Source organism: Helicoverpa zea, chromosome 29 (assembly GCF_022581195.2).
Source record: "Helicoverpa zea isolate HzStark_Cry1AcR chromosome 29, ilHelZeax1.1, whole genome shotgun sequence".
NCBI lineage: Eukaryota > Metazoa > Arthropoda > Insecta > Lepidoptera > Noctuidae > Helicoverpa > Helicoverpa zea.
In genome coordinates this window covers 6,545,502-6,570,414 of record NC_061480.1, presented here as the reverse complement: position 1 = coordinate 6,570,414, position 24,913 = coordinate 6,545,502, and the positions used below count along the sequence as shown (strand labels likewise).

Here is a 24,913-nt window from a genome sequence, read left to right as displayed (position 1 = left end):
AAGTGTTTAACAGATGTTTAAAATGTTGTAGTAAAGCTGTAACAGTCGACTGTATCACGGAATCTCGAAGTTCAAAATGCCGAAGTACTGAAGCCATAAAGTACACAAGATCGATGCACGTGACTTAGAATGTACGCTACATCGAAGTACTGAATTGCGAATGTTCATGATACCGATGTACGGAATATCGAAAGTTTGTTATAGCGAAGTACGTGATTGCGATTGTTCTGAATCCCGATGTACGGAATATCGAAAGTTTGTGACACCGAAGTACCTAATATCGAAGGGTTTAAAATCACGGTATCTGCGGTAATTGGTAATATCAACCGGAAATGCTTTAAATATCGTATTTTGATCAATTTCCAGTAAAAAATGCATTGCTTTAATGTACTTGTGTTAAATCTACGAGATCTTATGTTGTTATTCCACGACTTTGTTTTCGATTTCTGTCGTGGTTCACATTTATTCATCATTATTTGCCGAGCCTTTCCCAACAACCACCCACCCACCTAACATTGTATTGAGGTCTGCATTATATTGAGCCTAGCCTTTCCCCAACAACAATGTTGGGGTCGGTCTACGAGATCTTATGTTGTCGCTCCTTGTAAAACATTGATGCGCCCCTGGCCCCAATACAATGCTGAAAACAAAAAGTGTATATAATATATAATGCAGACCTCAATACAATGTTAGGTGGGTGGGTGGTTGTTGGGAAAGGCTCGGCAAATAATGATGAATAAATGTGAACCACGACAGAAATCGAAAACAAAGTCGTGGAATAACAACATAAGATCTCGTAGATTTAACACAAGTACATTAAAGCAATGCATTTTTTACTGGAAATTGATCAAAATACGATATTTAAAGCATTTCCGGTTGATATTACCAATTACCGCAGATACCGTGATTTTAAACCCTTCGATATTAGGTACTTCGATGTCACAAACTTTCGATATTCCGTACATCGGGATTCAGAACAATCGCAATCACGTACTTCGCTATAACAAACTTTCGATATTCCGTACATCGGTATCATGAACATTCGCAATTCAGTACTTCGATGTAGCGTACATTCTAAGTCACGTGCATCGATCTTGTGTACTTTATGGCTTCAGTACTTCGGCATTTTGAACTTCGAGATTCCGTGATACAGTCGTAACAGTCTTACCACAAAAAGTTTTAAACGTCAGTTTAAGACTTGTCTAAAAAAAATTATGTCGTTGAAATAAGGTCCGTTTTGCAGCCCCACTTTTTTAGACAAGTGTTCAACAGATGTTTAAGTTTTTGTAGTAAAGCTGTAAATGTCTTTAGACTCTGTGCCTTTATAAGTGTTGGAATAAAATGTGATGTGGGAAAAATATACATAGTGTATTTGGGGCAAACTATAATGTGATTCGTAGAAAATATATTGTGATTGGGGGAAAGTAGTGTGATTGGGAGAATCTATAGTGTGATTGGGGGATAATATAGTGTGATTGGGGCAAATATAGTGTGATTGGGGGGAAATTATAGTGTGATTGGGGGAAAATATAGTGTGATTGGTGGACAATATTGTGGGAATATAAAGAATGATTGGATATAATTAGACATTTTTTTCCACAATTTTTATTTTCATCAGAAAGACCAATTACTTCCAACCATTTTGTAGTACCTATGTTTAATCGTAAAATAATAATATTAACATATAATTAATTTTAATTTCTAGACGAGGAATCAAACGAGAGCTTGCCAACGCGTGCCTCCGCGGCGTCGTCGTCCGCGGCCTCCGCCTCCAACGTCGAGTTACGCGTCGAGCTCGCTAAGGCACAGCTAGCGCAGTTGAATAAAAATACTCGTAAGTATATTATACTGAATTAGTTTATGGTAATCAGTTATGGTACCTCTTTTCGCAGCTTGATTAAAAGTAAATAAATGTTATAGTAATTAACGACTCATATGTACAAAGTAAATAGAAGTATGTACAATGAAATAGGCCTTTTTATTTATGTACAAGGCACTAGTTACTATTGTGAAATAGGCTTTTGCAAGTCATAAACCCCTTGTGAAATAGGCTTTTGCAGGCTATTCACCCCTCGTGAAATAGGCTTTTGCAGGCCATTCACCCCTCGTGAAATAGGCTTTTGCAGGCTATTCAACCCTCGTGAAATAGGCTTTTGCAGGCTATTCAACCCTCGTGAAATAGGCTTTTGCAGACCATTCACCCCTCGTGAAATAGGCTTTTGCAGGCTATTCACCCTTTGTGAAATAGGCTTTTGCAGGCTATTCACCCTTTGTGAAATAGGCTTTTGCAGGCTATTCACCCCTCGTGAAATAGGCTTTTGCAGGCTATTCACCCTTTGTGAAATAGGCTTTTGCAAGCCATTCACCCCTCGTGAAATAGGCTTTTGCAGGCCATTCACCCCTCGTGAAATAGGCTTTTGCAGGCCATTCACCCCTCGTGAAATAGGCTTTTGCAGGCTATTCAACCCTCGTGAAATAGGCTTTTGCAGGCTTATATGAAAATACGGTTACAAGTTGCACGGTTCTCAGAAGCAAGAAACTCCATAAGTGGACCTCCTAACGTACCCGGATGGGGTAAAAAATCCTAGGTCCATATCCTGGTGCTGAGCTACCCCTTCCACTCACAACTTTTTGCCAATTTAGTTCAACCGTCTTTGAGTTATAAATAATATAACTTACACGAGTCTCTTTTATTGTGCAGGATTTTACAAAACTACCCACAAACATTTTAAGGTAGTTAAATTACCCCCTATAAAGTTAATCTATATATATAAAAATGAGACCCGCTTTCCGTTGTCACGATATAACATGAGAACGGCATGACCGATTTGGCTGAAAATTAGAGTGGAGGTAACAGACCCGGGAGAAGGTTTTAGGATAGTTTTTGTCACCATCCGACTGCGGGACACGGGTGAAACCGCGTTCGTAAGCTAGTTAGCAATATTTTAAAACATAATATCAATGCTAATGTAAATTAATTTGTTATATTTTAGCGTCGAAGTCGAGTCCGGTAGACCCTCGGTTCTCGGACGTGGTGAAGCTGAGCGACTACCTGCAGCACGGCAGACGCCCGCAGTTCTGGGAGGAGAATTATGTTAGAAGGGTAAGTACTATGTACATATATATTTTTTTTTTACAAAAAATGTCTTAACAATAGAAAGTAATTTCAAATCAAATAAACCGATTAACTGTTAAATGCAATTTGAGTTTATTGAACTTGTGTCACTTTTACTTGGTTCCGTGTCACTTGGAACTTGTGTCACTCCTACATACTAAGACTTCACTGTCCGTCAGACACCACTAGGCATAAGCTGTATCTCTTGAACAGTAATAGCGAGACAGTAAAAACAAATTCTGAAAACTAGAATAAGATAAATATTTTATGTAGGTCCAATATTTTGTATCAGTCTTATACAGGGATATCGGGTTGCCTGTGTAACTGGGTTGAGGAGGTAAGATAGGCGGTCCTAGTCAAAAACTGGACTCAGGTGCATTCGGTTAGACTGGTAACCGATCACAACATAGTTAATTGTGTTAGTTGGCAAAAGACTAGGCAGATAATGATGATTTATAATTTATTCTTTCAGGTGATGGAGGCAGTAAGACTCAAAGAATTAGAAATGAAGCAAGCGGCAGAGATCTTAGGCGTCAGCTACGGCACGCTGTATGGGAGGTATCGCGACGTGTACGGCTGCATCAACAGGCCTTACCGGTTAGTTACCCCACTGCGGGAGAGTGCGTTATGCTTGTATTCTGTGTTACTTATAACAAGCACACACCTAAGCTTTAGTACTAGGTTTAATAGGTGTAATCTTGAACAAAGCTAAAGGTTTAAGTTTTTTTATTGAGTTAATTAAAAATGATGAAAAATAATGTAATAAGTAATTTGTGAAGATTTTTAACCAACTTCCCAAACTTTAAAATTATAATAGAAGACACACTTTTTATGTCAGAATTTTAAATAAGATAGCACAAACAAAAAGGTGCACTTTTCACTACGTCCTGGTCCTGGTATTATGACTGGAAATAAAATGTCAAAGAAAGTCCTAAAATGATGAACAACCTTCTCTGCAACACATCTATTAATTCTTTTTCTTTACCATATAATAATGGCGTCCAAGGACAATTTCGGCAACGTCGGTTCTCATAAGTAGATCCGCCAGCTGCGCAGGACATATTATAAGAACACGCACATTTGCTTGGACACAGGTGCACTCACTATTCCTTCACTCTCATAACCTGATGGGACGGCAATCCGACACCACCGGAGATAAATCACAAGACATTAATGTGCGCTTTCTTTAATACGGCTCACTTATAACTATGTATGTAAGAAAATCTTGGAATCTTAATTTGACCCACTTTTTACCATACAATAAGTATATTTTCCATAAGCTCCAAGCCCCTAAATTAAATTACTTTCAGAAATACCAGCGTTAACTCTATCCCCTCTCCCCCTAGGGCGGTACGAGAGTTCTGGCAAGCGAAGGGACCCTCAGAGGTCCTAGAACGACTGCAAAGGGGAGAGTTAACGCTCGACTCGGCGGCAACCGCTTTGGGAGTCAGTATCGCGAACTTAGCAGCCCATGTTGCTGACTTCGGAGTCCCGGAGAAAGGTAAGTTTCGGTTATGGAAAATAAATTGACTAGCGGAGATGTTATAACGGAAAATCGACTAAGAAAGTAGTCTGTCTTCGCCTTTATACGCTTTCTTTAGACCCGATTTTTTTTTTGTTATACCTACTAAAAGCTGACAGAGTCTCAAAGAACCCGAACGCCTCGTTAATTCACTCGTAACTGATCGTTTTGGTCATGCCAATCGTACTGTTTGGCGCCTGACTTACCTGCATTATAGCATCTCCGCTCTTTCCTTGCTCCCTTTGGGTCTATTTTGAACTCATCAACTCACAATCAGCTTCAAAAGTAGCTAAACAAATGAAAATTTTCGAAAAATTCTAAACCGCGTCGTCAATAAATTACCAGATAGAGCTTCGGAAGTACTTGACCGACTTCAAAGAGGGGAGATGTCGCTTGAGTCAGCGGCCACGACTTTGGGCGTTAGTGTCGCGAAATTGGCCGCCCATGTCAACGACTTTGGGGTTCAAGAGAAAGGTATGTTGGGGAAACACAAAGTGAGTCGTACCTAATCACATTAAATTAAATACCTTAATATACGTCGATTAGAACATAGAAAACAATAAAATTCGTAAATTAAAAAAAAATAATAATCAAAGTTAATCCTACTTATATTATAAATGTGAAAGTTTGTGAGAATGTATGGATGTATGTTTGTTATTCAATCACGCGAAAACGGCTGGACCGATTTGATTGAAATTTGGTATATAGATAGATGATACTCTGGATTAACACATAGGCTACTTTTTATCAACACACCACGCGGGCGAAGCCGCTGGCGGAAGCTAGTAGAATATAAATGTGCGAGAATCAGATCACCATATAAGAGTCAGTCATTACAAACAACGGAAATTCTCCCTTGAACGCTGACAGCTGTCAGCTGGTCAAAACATTTGATACTCCTAACTTTATCTCTGCTTTATACATGATGTAAATTATGAAAACGAAAAATGATTCCTGTGGCCAAACCACTGAATGGATTAGGTTAATTCTTTTACAATTCGCCATAGAATATCATAGAGTATAAGTGATAGAATTTAATGTGATTAGGTACGACACACCCGATGTATCTTTTTGATATTACATTCAGCTTCAAAAGTAGATACCGTACAAGTAATGTCTATCTCCTGTCTCAAGTGACAACAGTAAAACATATAATATATATCATAGATTGGGAAGAAAGAAAATATATAATGAAAATTAAAAATATTCTAAAATTGTCTTTGCATGGAATAAAAAGCTTTTTATTTTAATATTAAAAAATTCTGATTTGTTCAGCTACTTTTGACGCTGATAGTACATTTTGTTAGCTTTCAATTATAACTAGCTTGTGACAGCGAATTCACCCCCGTAAAGCGACTTCACGCATACGGATCAAAAATAGGCAAAATCTGCCTCGATAAATATGAGCTAAGGCTGAAATAATTTCGTTTTTTTCTGACGCGAGTGGAACCGATGGTGAAAGCTAGTATTTTATAATTAACTTTTTCCCGTTGCTCAATATCCTAACCCGCGCCACATCGCGATATAAGTAGACGCGTATAAGACGCGCGTAGACGGAAAGTGACAAAAACTATCCTATGTACAAATGTAAATTAAAAAAAAAAATATATGTCCTCCCGGGTCTAAGCTACCTCCTTTCTTTTAAAATTAATTGGTCCAGCCGTTCACGTCTGATAGCGTGACGAAGGAACATAGGGATTCATTTATATTATAAACAACATGTAACTTGACTAACGCACATCCTGAAATTAGTTTGTTCAGAATCGTTTACTGAATCGATTTATATCATTTTTAATATAGGTAATTTTTTATTCCAAAAATAATTACAACTACGGAAATTATTGTCATATTAATCCTGTACACTCAAAACAAATTCAAATAGACCGTAACTCAAAGTAATAAGACTTCGTGTATTGTCGGCTTTTTCCGTAGTTTCGTTATGTTGTGTCGAGTCGAGCGGCGCGCGGCGCGATATTTGCGTGCGTAGTAGTATGACCAAAAAGTTCTCCAAGAATTGGTATAACTAATTTAGTATATAACAATGCATATACATGTTAAATTAAAAATTCAGTGTTTGTATTATGATCATAACATAATATTCTAATTAGGGTGTTTAAGGGTGTGCGTTAATTACGTTACATGTTGTATATATATGTAGATTTCTGAATTTATTTTATACGCTTTTATAACAAGCAACAATAACCCAGGTATGGTTGCAGACTTCGAGCCGATCCCCATAGAAGTGGACCCGTCGCTGAAGATGCGCTCGCGCACGTATAGCGCCGGCGCCGCCAAGACTGCGAGAAAACAGGCTACCAGTTGTACTGTTAATACTGGGGACCAGAAGGTATGAAACAACACATTTTTTTTGTATGTGTCTTTTAGTAGTTTTAAGTATTTTTTCATATAAATGTAAAAGGAACCTTTTTATTCACAAATTGGTTTTAAATTGACCAGGTTTACAAAAAAAAATGTTATTTAAAGTAGGCTGAAAATCTGCACTTTTTTAAGGTTAAAACAAAAGGCAGCCTCCAAAACGCCCGTTCTTCACCACTTCCTATGTGTTTTTGCTGGGAAGAAGATATGGTGTAACAAACTCCCCAGCAACACAATTTAAATACAATTCAAATGTTTTTCGAAATAATGTTGTATTTTGCATTTAAAAACTTTTGGACAAAGATCACGTCTTATACCTAATGTTAACTTCAGTGTAATGTATAAAATGTATATTTGTATTTCCTGCTACCAGTCGAAGCATCTACCCGTTCTTTCTTGGAATTTTACTTCTACACATAGGTATCCTATTTGCTGTAAATACACAGATCTTGTTTAGCACCTTATTTTAACGTCTAATTTGTTCCTCTAGCCACCGAAGAAGCTAGTGGTGAGTTCTGTGACGGACGAGGAGCCGATCCCCGCCACCGTCATCGCCGCGCACGACGCCAAGCCCGCTACCGGCAACAGTGAGTCACTCATTATAATACTCCTAAGCGACGGATTGACAAAGAAATCCTTGAGTGACTTAAGTAAAAGGGTGTCTGTCCTTCACGCTAGAACTACTGATTCGATCTATCTAGCCTAGGCCTAATGTAGGCTACTTTTAACTTGGTTGCGGGGAAGACGTTTTCCCGGAAAGGGGGTAAAATTGAGGATCTGGGTCTACAAATCCAGACGATCGTGCTAATAAAAAATATACAGGAGTAGAAATTATTGAGCCATGTTTCAGTTAGGATTTCAAAATTTTAATTTTGCTCGAGATTTCACCAGTAAACCGTAAATCTTTTTAAGTTGGCCACTTCTACCACAAAGACATCCAGAAAAATGGCCTTGTATAAGTTATTTAAAATTCCTCCATTCATTATACAATTTATAACTTTCGAGACATCACTGGCTTGAAATACTAAACAATTTTTTTTGTCCCCAGCAGGAAAATGGCCATCAATAAGAGTAGCGAGCCTCGACTCTCTCAGAGGGAACGATCCCCCCTCCACCGCGCCTAACCCAGCTCCCACCCCCGCCCCCGCCTCGCCCTCCGCCCTCATGCGGACACGGCCCGACCTGACCATCGTCGCCGCCCGACGAGTCCCGGACAAAACCGACGATGACGTCACCACGTGATGCACCAATCACAACGGATAGAACTATACGACCCGTGCTCTAGTGACAAAGTGCCCTTTTTAATCTCCAACGAGGTTTCATTCTTCGCGTTTGACAAATATTTGAAGTTTGACAGGTGACGTTTGTGACAGCTGTCTGTTTCGGCGGGAGTTTTGACGTTTAAGTGATGGTGATTTGTTTTTGTGTTGTTTTGGTATGTTGACAGCTTGTATGATTCCGTCTCTGTCTGGTTTTGTGAAGAATATGAAAAGTTTGTGTTTATAAATGCTAATTTGCTGTCGTGATTTTGCACGCATATGAGAAGATTATTCTTTTTGACATTATTGAGAGTTGCATGTAAAATACATAATTTACATAGTTTAAAAGTATAAAAAACTTTAGCAGCCTCTCCGATATTTTTTAAGTTTTTTTTTTCTTAAAATTGTTACTAAGACGCGGGTCATGTCCTAAGTTATTATGAAATTAAGCTATGACCAAACAATATTTAATACTTAGATGAAAAAAAAAACTTTTTCATACACTCAGAATTTTGTTATAAACTTTTAAAAAAGTTATAATAAAAAAAGACGAACTTACTAATCTCAAAAACAGAATATATTAAATTAAAATATATTAATATGGTATTGTCTTTTTTTAATTTAAATATCTAAATATGTTTGTGATTAAAACCCATACATATTTATTGTAATCAATGTAACTGAATAATTTATTTAAACTTGACAAATAAAAAAATATATATAAAAATTAATTGATTAACTATAGTTCCTCTGAGATTTTAGACCTTGACTTCTAATGAAGAAAGATACACCGTGACTTTTTAGTCGTCTTACAACGGCAGCCCACTTCATGTATCCAATGACTATACTCTATCCACAGAAGCAAGAGCTAAAAGGTAAACAAAGAATGACACTTTTTCAAGATGGCGGTATAACCCGACCGATGACAAAATCACAGATACTGCGAAAATTTTACACAAAAATGTGACGTTTTGTCATCGGTCGGGTTATACCGCCATCTTGAAAAAGTGTCATTCTTTGTTTACCTTTTAGCTCTTGCTTCCGTGGATAGAGTATAGTAAACCACCTATTATCTTAATTAAGTAAGGCTATAAAATTAATAATCGTGTCTAGTGGTATTTTATTTCGGATACATTGAGTGGACCACCTTTGTAAGACGACTAAAAAGTCACGGTGTGTATTTAAAAAACTTTCGGTCAGCACCATTTAGCTATAACGATAACCGAACCATTTTCAGTTGTCAAATCACCGATTTGATCAATAGGCGGTTAGTATAAGACTCCGTCCGTCGTACCACAAAAACTTTTAAACGTCAGTTTAACACCTGTCTAAAAAATGTCAGATTATGACGCTGAAATAAGGTCCATTTTGCAGCCACACTTTTTTTAGACAAGTGTTCGACAGATGTTTACGTTTTTTTAGTAAGACCACATATGCTTTGGTTATCGTTATAGTTAAATAGTACAACTTTATAAAAAGTCCGAAATTGTTAATGGGACGTTACGTCAAAGTTTGACAGTTGAAACAATATGGCCGATTGTTAATGATTCTGAACTCAAAATATTTCGAAGAACTATAGCCAATCAAGTCAGTTAATATTGTAGTAATTACTATAATTACTTTCCATTTAGTATAGTTTATTTACGACTGATTTAATTTGTGACCAACTGGCTGTTGTTTCAAATATTAAAAAAAAATAGCGCATCGACAACTTCTGTAAACAGATAAAAATAATGATTTAGTTTCTACACTAGACTAGTATCACTATAACAATATTTATCCGTAAAAGTATAGCAGTTTCCTAGTTTTAAGTACATGTACAGACACAAATTTAAAACAACAGCCTGTATAACCGGAAGACAGATAACACAGGATGCACATTTCCATAGATTAAAAAAATCAAATGAGTATTATAATGAAAAAAAAACTCAACCTGTAACTTTAGAGTATATAATAGTTGTAATATATAATCATTTTTTATTAATATATTATTATAATAGATTTAGATATAAATATTATATAGTAGAGAAGTATATTAGAGATATACATACATATATATTTTTTAACACTCGCTGTTTTCTAGAGGCCTTCGCGAAGACGGTCGTAGGTAAATATTTATTGCTTATACAGGATGTTTAATATTGTAACTAGTTTAAACTGGATTATGTCAGTTTTGATTCCTCGTTTTACAATATCTTCGACAGCAATGCACGTTGAAGATAATTTACTCAGTTTAAGCTCAGTATTCGATATTCATACTCAAATGTTTCGAATTTGCCTTTGCATTCTTTTATAAAATGTCATACTAGTTGCACGGTTAAAAAACTTTGGTCTCATGATGATGATGATGATGATGATGATGATGATGATGATGATGATGTCCTCCTAGCCGATTATCGGCTACGGCGGCTGTTCACATGTAAGGAGATTAGCCAACTAAGCAGGACATATTATAGTGCACGAGCATTTGCGCAGACACAGGTGCACTCACTATTCCTTAACTCTCATAGCCCGATGGGACGGTAATCCGACACGACCGGAGAGAGATCAGGCGCAGGACCGACATTTACGTGCTCTCCGATGCACGGGTGTATCAATCACCAGCTTCCAGGCTCCGGGCTGCTTTGTGAAAGTCTTCTAAAACCCACAAAGCGATTTCGGCCCGACTCGGGAATCGAACCCGAGACCTCGTGCTTAGCAGCCGCACTAGCGACAGCTAGACCAACGAGGCAACAATTGGTCTCATAGAGAAGAACCAGCAAGAAACTCAATGGGCGGTCTTTTTAAGAATGATAAATAATATTGTCAATACTCATTTCTAACTCAACCCTTCTAGTAAAATAGTAGTAAAATTATTTATTCAATCTTTAAGAAATCTTGTTTTATTTATAAACTTAAATTCCTTATGAGCAGTGTTGGGCAAAATTTAGTTAACTAATGATTGATGACTAATGATTGAATGTGTTAGTTATGATTGAAGACTAATGATTATTTAGTTTAATCACAAGGTGATGACTAACGATTGATTAGTTTTAATCTTAATCAAATAATCATGATTATTTATTTATGATTGATATTTTTTAATACCGGGTAAAGTAGTTTTTTTTTTCTGCATCTTAAAAAAATACTGAATTGCACACAAAACGTTACAGTAGGTTAGGTTAGACTTTAGTGTTTTAGTTAAATTCAGTATTTTTTGGTGGTCAGATAAATACATGCCCCGGTAAAATACTCGTAAGGCACTAAGAGAAAATCAATCGTTTGATACAGGGTGTACGGTACAGCCCCTGAAAACTGACTCAGATAATGCTCCTGAGCAAAGTCCACAAAGAAATTGTTCTCGGAAATTTAAAAGAATTTTTGACATCTCCATACAAAATTGGCTGCCGAGTCGCATATGTCTAAATTTTTTCTGGCTGCAGAGTCAATTATTTTTTTTTCCGAACCTAATTCCTTCAATGCTTTACTCAAGATGATGGCCTGAGTCTTCGATCAGCTGATCCTTACACCCTGTATGTGTAGTGTACCAACACCTGTGCATTGAGCTTAGTCATACATTCATGATTAAAACTAATGATTGACGATTTGCGATTAACGAATTTAGTCATGACTAATGATTGATCTCGTTAGTTATGATTATATTAGTCATGACTAAAATAATCATGATTAGATCAATCATGATTGATCAATTGATTGAATAAATTAGTTGATTTGCCCAACACTGCTTATGAGTCGTGCTGATCTAGTGGTTAAAACAACAGCGCTCTGAAGTATTACCGCTCAATCCTCCTCTGTGTAAGCCGCATGCCTGTACCCTGCAGGGGACAATAAAAATATCTTATAGATATTTTTCAATAATATTATTTTAGATATTTTCCTCATATTTTTCATATTTTATCGTCATAAAAAAATAAACCGGTCATATTCTTATTTAAGCGTGTTACAATATTAAATACAACCTGTATAGCAAAAGTTGCGGGCACCATAATCCTAATCTCCTACAAGACTATCACTTTGATAATCTAACAATATATCGAGTTTATCCTCAAATATATCGATAGCTCGTATCGATACTGGCACCTCTAGTATCTACATCATCATCATCTCCCGAGCCTCCCAACTATGTTGGGGTCGGCGTCCAGTCTAACCGGATGTAGCTGAGTACCAGTGCTTTACAAGGAGCGACTGCCTATCTGACCCCCTCAACCCAGTTACCCGGGCAACCCAATACCTCTTGGTTAGACTGGTGTCAGACTTACTGGACTACCTGACTGCAGAGGATCGGGAGATGATGATGAAAAAAAAAATATAATGGATACAGAAACTTCTTTTGGAACTTATTTTATAAATCTATTCATTATTTATTTATTATTTAGATCAATTTATTTAACTAGATAATTTTACAAAAGTATTTAATTTTCTTAAAAAATACCAAATCATATATTTCTTTTTGTACCTATCTCTCGCTAGAGGCGCTAGTGTCGACTCAAAAAGCTGAAAAAAACTAAATCAATTTGACATAATTATCCTCACTAGAACTAAAAATATATTATACAACAAGAAATAAATTAATATATATTTGTATATTATAATAAAAAAATATATAAAATAAACTGTCGAATCCATGAAAAACCGTCGTTGTAATTTGTAATATAAGTTGTAGATATAATATGGCGAATATATAGAGAAATATATAAAAATATTTATACAATAACTTTGTTCCTCTGACTTAGATAATATGTGCTTTATTTTGTGTTAGCTTTTAGCAATATAAATAACATATTTTACTCTACAATTATTTTTCTTCATTTTCGTCCGCCTCTCTGAATTACATTGACATATATCTACATCAAATATTATTTTTCATAATAACTAATTTAAATTTCGTCAAAAACGGTTCAGCCGTTTTGTATGTTTTCTTGACTTCTGATAATTGCTACTTGCTAACATTTAATAAGCAAGCTAGGAAGTTATTGTTATATTTAATTATATAATTTGTATAGATTTAATATTGTTTCATGTCTTGTAAAGAAATCCATTATTAATACGGTTTGTATATATGATCCAAAAAAATATATAAATAAAAAAAAGATAAATCTATGTATAAATTATACAATTTCAGAACACACAAAATTGGTTGACTCAATATGGTCATGAGAGTTCATTCAATTGTGAACGACCCCTTTTACAGCCCTTAATAAGGTTCTTAAAAAGTTACAAATAACCCTGTATTGTTGTATAATTCTGAGATTCATATGTATACTTCTCGCCAAACTTTATGTCGTCTTCGAACATTATGCAAGTCACTATGTAGAAACTATTTGTAGGTATCAGCAAGCGACTGAAGTCAGTGTTCCTGTGCTCGTAAATCAGAGTGCCTAGTGCGAGTTTTGCAAGTTAACTTTCTCGATGCGTAAATCATCATGCAACTGAATTACGTAGCAATAATTTTAGAACTGCCTTCTTAATAAAGCCTGTCATCGCCACTCCGTTGTATTATAAACGCGCTCACTTGCGAAATAGTAAACGTCATTATCCGGAAAAATTAATGAACGTGCTATATTCTAATCATGTGATGTAGCATACGACTCCTTACTTCAGCCAAGTTATAACTACGTATCTAGCGCGTAAACTTACAAAAGCCGGAATCAGCACTTGTTGCGAGACGCCATAAAATTTGACGAGAGCTTTTCCATTTTTGAATTTTACTTTTTCAAATTTTGTTTTTTCATAAGTATATGAATATGTATTTTTGGATTATATAAACGTAACGAATACTCATTTCCTTGCTTATGAATAAAAGTGTACAGTGACTTTAAAAAATAACTTATTACATGAAATATGAACACTGGAAGAAAAAAAACATAAATAATAATGTAAATAAGCCCGAAATCTTTCAAAAAAAGTTGTCTTCCGTGAACAATAAAATGTCACTGTATACAAAGTTACTTTTGTATATATTTGTTGGTTTTTGCTTAAAATAAAACATGTCCTTAATAAAACATGGATTTGTATAAGGCCGCTATATTTGTTAACTAAAATTAAAATTTATTTATTCGTCAAAAAGAATTACAATATTTTTTTTCTGTCAAAATTTATAACACAAACTTAGTTTGACATAACGTAAAAGTGATATTCTCACTCAAATTTTTTGTTTGGTGGAATCTCGCTAAAAAATTACTTGGTTGGTTGAGTTAAAATTCATCCCCATCGCTGTCGACTGGGAGCGTACCCAAGAGGCTGGCAGCATTACCTCGTTGGATGGCCATGCTGATCCTTTGTCCGAGGTAATAGCCAGCCTTTTCACGTTGATACCTTTTATAAATATTTAGCAATTTTACTTTAAGTTAAGTTTTGATACATATAACGGCTTTTATCGACAAATATATACAAAAGTAACATCCCTGACCCACCCTAACAAAATTGTATTATAATATAAAAATATGGAGACGAAGTAAAATGATAATTATTTTTTATAATTTATCCAAAATTGGATGTCTTGTACCAAATTGTCTTTGTACTGTAATTTATATTAGTTAAATAAATATTATATACGGGACTCGATGATAATGAAATCGAGCTTTAGAAAGAGATGCTTCGTGTACTTTCGGCTCTGTATAGCGCTGTCTCGCTCACACATTGCTTATCTTTATCAACAACTAATTTTCCTTACATTGAAAAATGGTTCTTATAACAAAGACTTATGAACGGTTTTTACGAATAGTAATTGTGCTTGAATTAAATGTACTAAATACATTGTGAAGGAGACTTTTTATATAGTGGATCTAAGTTCCATTTTGCAATGTAACAAAATATGTTGAAACAATAATTGAGCGAGGTGTGACGTCACAAATGTGCGACAGGGATAGCGCTCTACAAAACGGAAGATATCCAATTGTCTCTTTCTAAAATTCGATGTACACACGACAGGACGTCAACCTACCTTAAGCTGTCAAATGTCTTAAATCGATTTTCAACCTTATAACAATAGTGAAAGGTTCATCATCCTCCGAGCCTTTTTCCCAACTATGTTGGGGTCGGCTTCCAGTCTAACCGGATGTAGCTGAGTACCAGTGCTTTACAAGGAGCGACTGCCCTATCTAACCGCCTCAACCCAGTTACCCGGGCAACCCAATACCCCTTAATGGAAGGTTAACGTCGTAATCGATTGGTGAAATTCGACAGATTCGGATGGGTTGACTATTGTCGTTTGTATTATTTTTCTTCGGGTTCCAAGCTAAGTTTTTTGTTATCAGACTCATAGGCTACAATAGTATTTATTAAGAAGATTTTTTTTATATTATAAATAATATTTAGTTAGTTTTTTTTCGTCAGAAATTGTTAGTATTTTCTATAGTTTAGTTTGAGAACTCATTATTTTTAGTTTTTATTGTTATTTGTAAGTATGTCACAATGGTTTTGTGTGTGTTTGCTGTTTTGGAGTATTTACTTGTTTTTCAAAAAATGATTTTGCTTATATTATTCAAAATATCTGAACTGTCTAAAATTTTGCTAAAATTATAACAATTTAATTTTGCGTGGCCTACATAACCTTTTTCTAAATTAATAAAAAAAACAAATTATTATCAAAAAAATAAGTAAATATACCAAAACAGTGAAAAGGGCGAAAATTTTACGTTTCAAGTAAAAAAGTTGTTTTCTATCAAAATGTTATAATCATTCATATTGGTTCTTGTAAAAAATAATAACCTGCAACTTTTATAACTAATATTACACCCGCCTTTACTCTTGTAAGTTAAGCTCACGTAAGTAACTTTTTAGAACTTTTGAGAATTAAAAAAATTGTTCCCAAGAAAGTGATAGATGGCGTTGTACCTACTACGTTACTGGGCCTTTGCCAAAATGCCAAGGATAAAAAAATAGTACATTGGGCCGATCCTTTTAAGTAGCTTGGTTCAAGAAAGTCACATTTCTGGACAAATTGTTTTCAAAATCTCTCAGGACATTCGTATAATAATCTGACTTTTTTTTTAACGACGTCAAAAATCTTCAAATGACCCCTCCCGCTGTGGGTTAGCAGCGGTGAGGGAGTGTCAGACTCTTACTGGCTGAAAACCGTCGTGTTCCGTCGTAGGCTTTTTATGTACCAGGGCTGCGGTAGCTCGCGCGAACAATCCCGCAGATAATAATCTGACTTCTTCTCCTTTTAATCCACTTCTATTCCTTATTTTCTATTTCTTTAATTGTTGATGACAACTACTTTTCGATATACGACCTCAAAATTATATGACGTTAATAAGATATGACGCTCCGTTCCTTGCAGTCACGTACCAAGATCAACGCCATCTAGGCATTAGCTAGGAAAATAACAAAAAGAAAATCCTTCATTAACTTACGATAAAGTTATGAATGTAAAACCCCTTCGTAAGTCGCTTACAGTAATTTCTTAGGACTCCTTACACTTACGGAAGTCACTTACGTACTTTTACGGAAGCAACTTACAAGAGTAAAGTCGGGGTTGTAACATTTATTCTTGTTATTTTCTTGTCATTGGTTAGCTAATCGGTATTTAAACGTAGTTAGATCTGTTGATATTTTTAATAAATTCGTCATTCAAAAGTTTTTTTTTTTTGTATTTTGTTCTTTATAAATGAAATTGTTATGCCACTGCGGAAATTGAGCTTCCATTCAGGCCCAGCGCCTATTTTTACGAGGTAAGTAAAAATATAACTTAAAGATATGAAAATAAAGTTGAAATTTCAGTGTTGTAAATGAAAATGAAATCTTGTATGCATGCATGGAAATTTCAACCATATTGCCATGAGATTAGGTTATATATTTACTTATCTCTTAAAATACTTTGCCGAACTATTAGGGTCAATTCCCACTGAAAGAGCAGCGGCCGGCAGCGGCCGGCAGCGGCCGTAATTGCAAGGGATTGAGCGCGAGCGCGGCGGGCCGCGCGGCGCCGCGCGGCGCCGCACCGCGCCGCGCTCTTACATTTTCGGTGCTCTTACGGCCGCTGCCGGCCGCTGCTCTTTCAGTGGGAATTGACCCTTATCGGCGCAGGCATAAATACAGAAAAAATCACCTTTTGTTTCTGAGCACTTTAAATTATTTATTTCTAAACGACAATCTCTTTGATATAATTAAATTGTTCTTTTTATACAATCCTTAGACGGCGTTGTTCCAAATAAATCTTTTATTTCTTTGCATAAACATAAAAAGTCTGCTTTACTGACTTATTGAATTTCAAACGAAATAAAAGAAAACCTAAATATTTGGCCAGAAAAAAAATATTTTTTTAAAATATTTTTTTTGTTTTCAATGTAGACATCGCCTCTTATTATTTAGTAACTGTGTTTTTTGCATAGCTATCAAGAATCATACTTATATATGACAAATGTACGCCCCGAATGCAATCTAGATAATTTATGTATATCGACATTAAAATGTATTTGTTTTGTTGTTGCGTTTCGCCATCTCGACAAAACATAACTGTTAGGAAATTATTAAAAATAAAAAGTTAATCAATATTGTCTTTTTTTATTTCTCTATTCCCGACTTTCATAGCTGAATTTCAGATTATTTTTTTCGTCCTTTTTATCGTCCCACTACTGGGCTGCGGCCTCCTCTCACACGGAGGATTGAGCGTTAATCACCACGCTTGCTCAATGCGGGTTGCTGATTTCAGACTATATAGGTAGTCCAGGCTTTCTCAAGATGTTTTCCTTCTCCTTTTTATCAGCCATTGGTGTCTAAGATATACTTAGAAAGTACACACAAACTTAGAAAAGTTGCATTAGAACTTGTCTGACCTGGAATCGAACCCACACCTACATACTCGAGAGGTTGGTTCTTTATCCACTAGGCCACCACGGCTGCTTACTGTTTTCATAATAAAGTTTCTTTTAATATTAATGAGGCCATTTGTAGAGATTTTCATTTATTAGGATTGACTTTGAGGGAGCTCAAAAAATTACTGGAAATGAAACAAGTATTTGTAGTAATTTATTGATATCTTATTTCACGATTTTAATTGGTGCTCCAGAACATTTTATTTGAAGTGAATTAAAAACAAGAAAAATAATATCTGATCAAATACAATCAAATGAAAAAAAGGTAAGTCACCATTACTTCTATACACTCTAGCTTGTACAGTCAACTTCAAAATCGTACTTATTACTATTGAGTTAAGGTGCATGACAGTTACCACTGATGTGCAGTCTACTGTACATTTTTTTGTGCAAAGATATGTTTGTGTCGAAAGTATATTTTAAATATCCATTGATCTGAGCAATGCGCATGTCTGGTAGCTCGCTTTGAGTAACTGGAAACAAAAAATATATAAAAATAACCGTTATAATATGATACACCTAAAACAGTATTTGAAGACCTACTTAGGCTTTAAAAAGCTACATTATCTACTGAGATATAAGTGCTTTCAAAGAATCAAACTTCAGTTTTTGACATGCTTAGGTATATTAGCTTTATTTGTAACTATGTGTGTAAGAAAATCTTGGAATCTTAATTTGACCCACTTCCCTTTATTTATTTATTTTGTTTAACAAAATTTTGGACCCCATGTGGAAGAAATGTATGAAAACGTGGAGTAAACGGGAACGAGCCGTGTTGGATTACCTTTACCGCCCATCGGACTATGAGAGTGAAGGAATAGTGAGCTCACCTGTGTCTGCGCAAATGCTTGTGTATAATATTATGTCCTGCGCAGTTGGCTAGAGAGAATGACATTCGGTCTGGGGCCCGATTCTGCTAAATTAATAATGTCAAAATTGAATAGAAATTGAATCGCAATAGCAGTTTTAACCAGGCCCGCCGCTAGCTGTTTGTTCGCCCGCGTGCAAAACTGATTATGCCGCCCTACGACTACATATTATTAGGTATTAGGTACAATAATTTATATTTGTTTACTGAAGTGTAAAACTAAGCCATATAATTATTACAAAAACTTAACTCTTCTTGCCTTTATACAGTATTTATACATACTGTATTTGCGAATTCTTCTATCAACTTTCTTGTATCCAAGCTGTCAAAAATTTCATGTTCAATTGAAACCATGGACGTATATAAGGGGGGGGGGGTCAGGGGGTCCGGACCCCCATTTTATATGTATATCCATGTTTTATTCATAATATTTTAGTGCGCCTTTCGCGATGTAAAACAAACGACAACGAAACAAAATTTTTATAGTTTATGGTCTGAAAAGTTAATTTCAACCAAAGGCTTGTGCAATCATTACCCTAGTGGCCCTTGTGTATTGCAAGATTGTGATTATTAGGTACCAACATATGAATGTCAAAGTACTTAGAACAGTTTATTATTTAACCCAAACTAAAGAACTTAAATACCTATAACAATGTTTTCATTCAGAAAAAGATGTTGATAGTGACAATTTTTTTGGTGGGTTTCATGAAAAAGTTACCCTATAAGACATATGTCACATGTAAGGAAGCGCGAGCGAAGCGAGCGCGAAAATTTTTGTTGTCTAAGGACACAAAATAACTAAAAACCACTGTAAATTAACAAAGCAACGTCAAAAATTAAGAAATGCACAGAAACGAAGTCCAAATATATAAGAAGCCGCGAGCGAAACGAGCGCGAATTTTTTTGGGGATGCAAAGGGTGACGCCGTTAGAATTGACAGGACACGACCATAGCGAGGGCGGCTTTTTCTAAAATTTTTATTACTTATCTACTAAATATTTTTATTTCATAATTCAGTCATCAGTAGTTATGGTTTAATTTTGCCGCCCCCTAAATCGTGCCGCCCGGGGCTTTTGCCCTTGATCTTAAATAGTTTTAATTTTGAAAATAAAATGATCTTTTAACAGATGCAACTGAAACCGGCAGTGTAAGTAATATTCTTAGCGCTATTGCTGTGTTCGGTAATATTGAAATCAAATCATTGGTAAAAAGATACCGTATTTTTTAAATATAACGTGATAAGTCGCTCGATTTGCCGCCCCCTAGGACGTGCCGCCCGCGTGCGGTGCACGCCATGCACGCCCGCTTACGGCGGGCCTGGTTTTAACCTTATCGGGCATTCTGCTACTAATATAAGACCAATCGTATTCCAACGACATTCGATCGGTCTGCCATTTTGGTCTATAAGTACGGTAGTTTGCTCTACAATCGTATTGCAATCGTAAATCATTTGCAGATAAAATGATTCATTATTGAATGACAGAAAAGGGTAAAAACATTGATTTCAAAGAAAAAATAGCGGAATGCCACTACGCTTCAATCGTAATTGAGTCGGGATTGGATCTCAGTCGAATGTGAATCGTATGTCGCTTAAGTAAAATTAGGAGAATCGGGCACCTGGACAATCACCAACCCGCATTGAGCAAGCATGGTGATTAATGCTCAACCCTTCTCCGTGTGAGAGGAGGCCGCAGCCCAGCAGTGGGACGATAAAAAGGCTGTAACAGTAACAGCTATTACTACTACAACAATTAGGTGTTACTTACCGAGCTCATAGTCAGCAAAGACAGATCATTTCCCAACGCTGTTGTAATCTTAAATTCCTTGTGCATATGACCGATTATAATGAAATAGTTCTTCTTATCTTTTAGTCGCATGCTCGTCCAGTCGAATTCCATTAGAGTATTGCAGAGTTCACATCCCTTGACAAAAATTAAGTACATTTTTTTTACTTATTAATCACATGTACAAATACAATTTAAAACTATTCTAGTAAAAAACCTAAAACTAAAGAGCATCAAAAAATTCGTCCCCATCGCTGTCGACTGGGAGCGTGCCCAAGCGGCTGGCAGCATTACCTCGTTGGATCGCTATATTCGCTATGCTAATCCTTTGTCCGAGGTTGCCAGCCTTTTGGTCATTAAGTAGGTGTTTAGTATCAGCCCCACGGGTCGATCTATCATAAGGTTAAACAACGCTTGACGCGATCGGTCAGAAGGTTTTCTATATATAGGTATCTTATCATGACGAGTTCCTCCATGTTTCGCAAATTTGTGACTGGAAGTCGTTACGGGTAGCCTGCAGGAAGGCTGACCACACCAGTCTTATCAAGGGGTACCGAGTTGCCCTTGTAACTGGGTCTAGGAGGTCAGAAAAGCAGATGCTCTCGCAGCTACATCTGGTTACAGGTAGGTAGATGGAAGCCGACCCCAATATCTTGGGAAAAGTCTCTGCAGATTACTTACCCAAATTGTAACACCTACTTTATACATTGTGAAATGTAAATAAATAATATGAACACCCAATAATTAATCTATTACCTTTTGTACTTAGTTAATCTAAAATACAATATTTTAAACTAAAAATAACGGAATCTAACCTGAAAAATGACTTGTTCCCCGAACCAGTTGTACGCAGAGATTTGAAAGAAAGCGGGCGACGCGTGTGTCATTACGAAGTGCCATTGCATATCCTAAACAGGTCACAAAGAAAGTAATTTATTTCGATAAGTAGGTTTAAGCACAGTTTAAATATACATATGTAGAGCAGTTCGGAAACTACGAACAAACGTTCGAAACGGCTCACTCACACAAACATGCACACCGACGAGGCTCCTAAGGGCGGCTCGCAGTGCGCTCAGTAACGCGTCATCTCCGCTAGTTGTTCTCGGTACAAATGCTAGTTAAATATACAATTGGGTATATACTTGCCTCTGCCATCGTGAACAGCAACACACAAATAGTGGCGAAGGCGCTAAACAGCGGGATAACAGCTTGCCACTTGTACATGCTATTCAGAATATTGAAAAACCTGAAAACAATAACCGAATTCTAAACAAAGGGGAAAAATGGACTTTCACAATTCAAAAAGTTCTTTAAATAAAACAGATAAACAATTTGTTGCTGTTGTTTTTTGCGCCACTTCTTCTTCCTCCTGCCCCGTTCCCAATTTTATTTGGGGCCGGCGCAATATGTCTTCCGGTTTCATTTTTCCCTGTCACTCACTCCCTTCCTACCTATTCATGTCATCTTTCAGGCAATCCGTCTTATCTTAGGTCTTCCTCTTCCTCTCCATTCATCTACATTCATACTTAGCACACACTTTGTTGCATGCGTATCATCCCTCCTCATTACATGCCCATACCATGACAATCTTCTACTCCTCATCTTTTCTGTAACTGGCGCTACTTTCAGACTTCCTCTAATGTAATCATTCCTCACTTTATCCATTCTTGTCACACCACACATCCATCTCAGTGTTCTTATTTCTGCTACACGAACTCTCTTTTCATCCCTCTTTTTCAATGTCAGATCCACACAGGACGACTTCTCAGAAAAAAAGAACACAAAGCAATACACAGAGACTCTTTTTGTATTTTTTCCTTTCAAAAAATGCAGATTTTTGTTAAATCAAAATTCACTAAAGTTAAATGATTTTGATTTAGATATGGTTTGAAATGATATAGGAATGTGTTCTTTCATAAGTTCGGAGCTCACTGTTTGATATACCTAAGTAAACAACTTACTCGACCAATTTAACATGATTCCCATAAAAAGCCTTGAGCGTGTCGTTGAGCCGATTCTTGTATTCCATTTCACTTTCATCAGAGTCGTGTTGAACCTTCAACATTTCCACTAAACTTTCGCTGGCCGTACAGAAAGTAAATATGAAGATTACGAACCAGAAATCTACTACAAAACAAGGGATTAGTAATAAAAAATAAATGATCGTCTGGTAAATCAATCCGAATTCATAGTATGGACTTGTCATCGGGAATAACGACGAATGAGTTATCAGATTAATCCTCGTGCCCAGTATAAAATAATGCCAGCCGACATTTATCATGTATCCTGCCAGGGGTACTATTACAACACCAACAAATATGTACACCATCGATTTAAATTGTTTCAACAATTTCGCCGACTTATCCAAGGAGTCAGACTTGACGATTTCAAACAGCGCTGTCTTCGCAATTAGGTAGGACTTTTTGAAATTCTCTCGACTGTTGATCAACAGGAAGATTTTTAACTGTATCAACAACGTATATAGCATTCCGAAGTAAGCCTGATTAATGGACGCGGCATCCGTCGCATCTTTGACAAAGTCCAAGCAACATAAACTGGCGTAAATAGTTAGGAGGACGAACATGATTTGTCTGCCCATTGTGGTCTTCCAACTCCAACTTTTGTTTATGACATTGATTCCGAGTATGTCTTGGCTGATTATCGGCAATGTCAGAGCTTCGTCAACTTCATTTCCCTCTCCGATGGTGTTTAAATGGCGTTCTATAATGTCGTAGGTAAATATTTTCATTTTCACGAGAAGTTATGAGGTATCAACAAAATGTAAGGCTACTGCCGTGCACAGCGTCCCGGGTTCTACTTTCGGGCTAAAATCGCTTTGTGAGTATTAGAAAATGTGACAAAGCAGTCCGGAGTCTGAAAGTTGGCGGTACCACACCCCAGTGCTTGTGAGGGCACGTAAAGTCGGCGTCTCCGAATGCTACTCAATAGCAGTTGTTGTCACAAATAATAGGCTATCAGGAGGATTTGAGAAAACCGACAGCTGAAGCTTATTAGGCAATTAAACTTGCAGCGTACGTGATAGGAAGAAGAATTCAAGGCGCAGTTAATAATTGTAATACTTAAGTTCTAGTCATTGGCGACTGTTCATTTGGTTAATGGTTAGTACTATGGTCGCCTGAAGTCATTAGAACATTTCAAAATGTTGCAATAAAAATAACTTATACCACCTACTTTGCCATCATGATCGGCGTGTTCAAACATAGATGAATGGTAACTGGGGCCCGATTCTCCTAAGTTAATAATGTCAAAATCGAATAGAAATTGAATCGCAATATGATCGCAATTGCAGTTTTAACCATATCGGGCATACTGCTACTAATATAAGACCAATCGTATTCAAACGACATTCGATTGGTTTGCGATTCTATATGGTAGTTTGCTCTACTATTTGCAGACAAAATGATTCATCATTGAATGACAGAAAAGGATAAAAACGTTTATTTTAAATAAAAAAATAGCAGAATGCCACATATCGGATCGGATCTCAGTCGAACGTGAATTGTATGTCGCTTAAGTAAAATTAGGAGAATCAGGCCCCTGGTGAAAGGTGGTCGTTTTGGGAGCTGTATTTTGTTAGATCAAGAGTGGATCGCTCCAAACATTTTGTCGCCACGTGTCAACCTATATTATAAATTACCCATAGTATAAATTCACAGTTGTAGCATTCCCAACCTAGTTAAGACTACCAATACAAAAATGGACCTTAAGCCATTGCAAAAGGGTGCAATATTCAATTTTTATAATTTACACTTAGTCATGATAGCAATAATTTCTAATAGTATTTTAATTGTGTCCGTTACACAAATAAGGCGGTAAAAGTGGATTTGCGTAATTGCATAATTCAACCAGCTGTCATCTTATGCATAATGGCAGACACAAGTGGTTTTAAATAAAAAATAAGTAGTTCAGGCAAATTCAAAAAGTGAAGCATCAATGCCTTTTTTCAATTCAAATATTTGTTATATTTGTTAAATAATCCCTACTAATATCATAAATGCGAAAGTAACTCTGTCTGTTTGTCTGTTACGCTTTCACGTCTAAGCCACTGAACTGATTTTAATGAAATTTGGTACAGAGATAAAATGACCTTGAGAAAGAACATAGGAGTTTTTATCCCGGACTTTTGAAGAGTTCCCTTGGAAACGCGATA

The 24,913-nt window shown here is 36.3% G+C and overlaps 2 protein-coding genes across 13 annotated transcripts in view; one reads left to right on the top strand and one right to left on the bottom strand.

Moving 5' to 3' along the window:
* The window catches only part of LOC124644000, a 73,800-nt gene extending 65,261 nt beyond the window's left edge, over window positions 1-8,539 (top strand). For 3 of the 12 annotated variants that reach the window (XM_047183157.1, XM_047183156.1, XM_047183160.1), the window contains 8 exons: window positions 1,706-1,834; window positions 2,994-3,103; window positions 3,588-3,712; window positions 4,426-4,616; window positions 4,983-5,111; window positions 6,845-6,984; window positions 7,504-7,600; window positions 8,062-8,539. In XM_047183157.1, the coding sequence (XP_047039113.1) occupies window positions 1,706-1,834; window positions 2,994-3,103; window positions 3,588-3,712; window positions 4,426-4,616; window positions 4,983-5,111; window positions 6,845-6,984; window positions 7,504-7,600; window positions 8,062-8,255 (1,115 nt within the window). In that variant the 3' untranslated portion in view covers window positions 8,256-8,539. The remainder of the gene's footprint in view (window positions 1-1,705; window positions 1,835-2,993; window positions 3,104-3,587; window positions 3,713-4,425; window positions 4,617-4,982; window positions 5,112-6,844; window positions 6,985-7,503; window positions 7,601-8,061) is intronic. The other 9 variants (XM_047183167.1, XM_047183165.1, XM_047183162.1 and 6 more) reach the window with 8 other exon arrangements.
* Window positions 8,540-18,463: 9,924 nt separating this feature from the next.
* LOC124644241 lies at window positions 18,464-23,491 on the bottom strand. The gene is made up of 5 exons (XM_047183490.1): window positions 22,704-23,491; window positions 21,889-21,988; window positions 21,558-21,650; window positions 20,725-20,880; window positions 18,464-18,563 (listed from the first exon to the last, which is right to left on the bottom strand). Exons 1-5 carry the CDS (start codon window positions 23,489-23,491, stop codon window positions 18,510-18,512), a joined length of 1,191 nt encoding a protein of 396 aa, XP_047039446.1. The 3' UTR covers window positions 18,464-18,509.
* Window positions 23,492-24,913: the final 1,422 nt, after the last annotated feature.

Excerpts from the sequence above, each read along its gene's own strand:
- LOC124644241 (XM_047183490.1), bottom strand. The coding sequence starts at position 23,491 with ATGAAAATATTTACCTACGACATTATAGAACGCCATTTAAACACCATC. Across the intron at positions 21,989-22,703 it reads AATCATGTTAAATTGGTCGA|GTTTTTCAATATTCTGAATA; the intron begins GTAAGTTGTTTA and ends TATTGTTTTCAG. Across the intron at positions 20,881-21,557 it reads GGGAACAAGTCATTTTTCAG|GGATGTGAACTCTGCAATAC; the intron begins GTTAGATTCCGT and ends ATTTTTGTCAAG.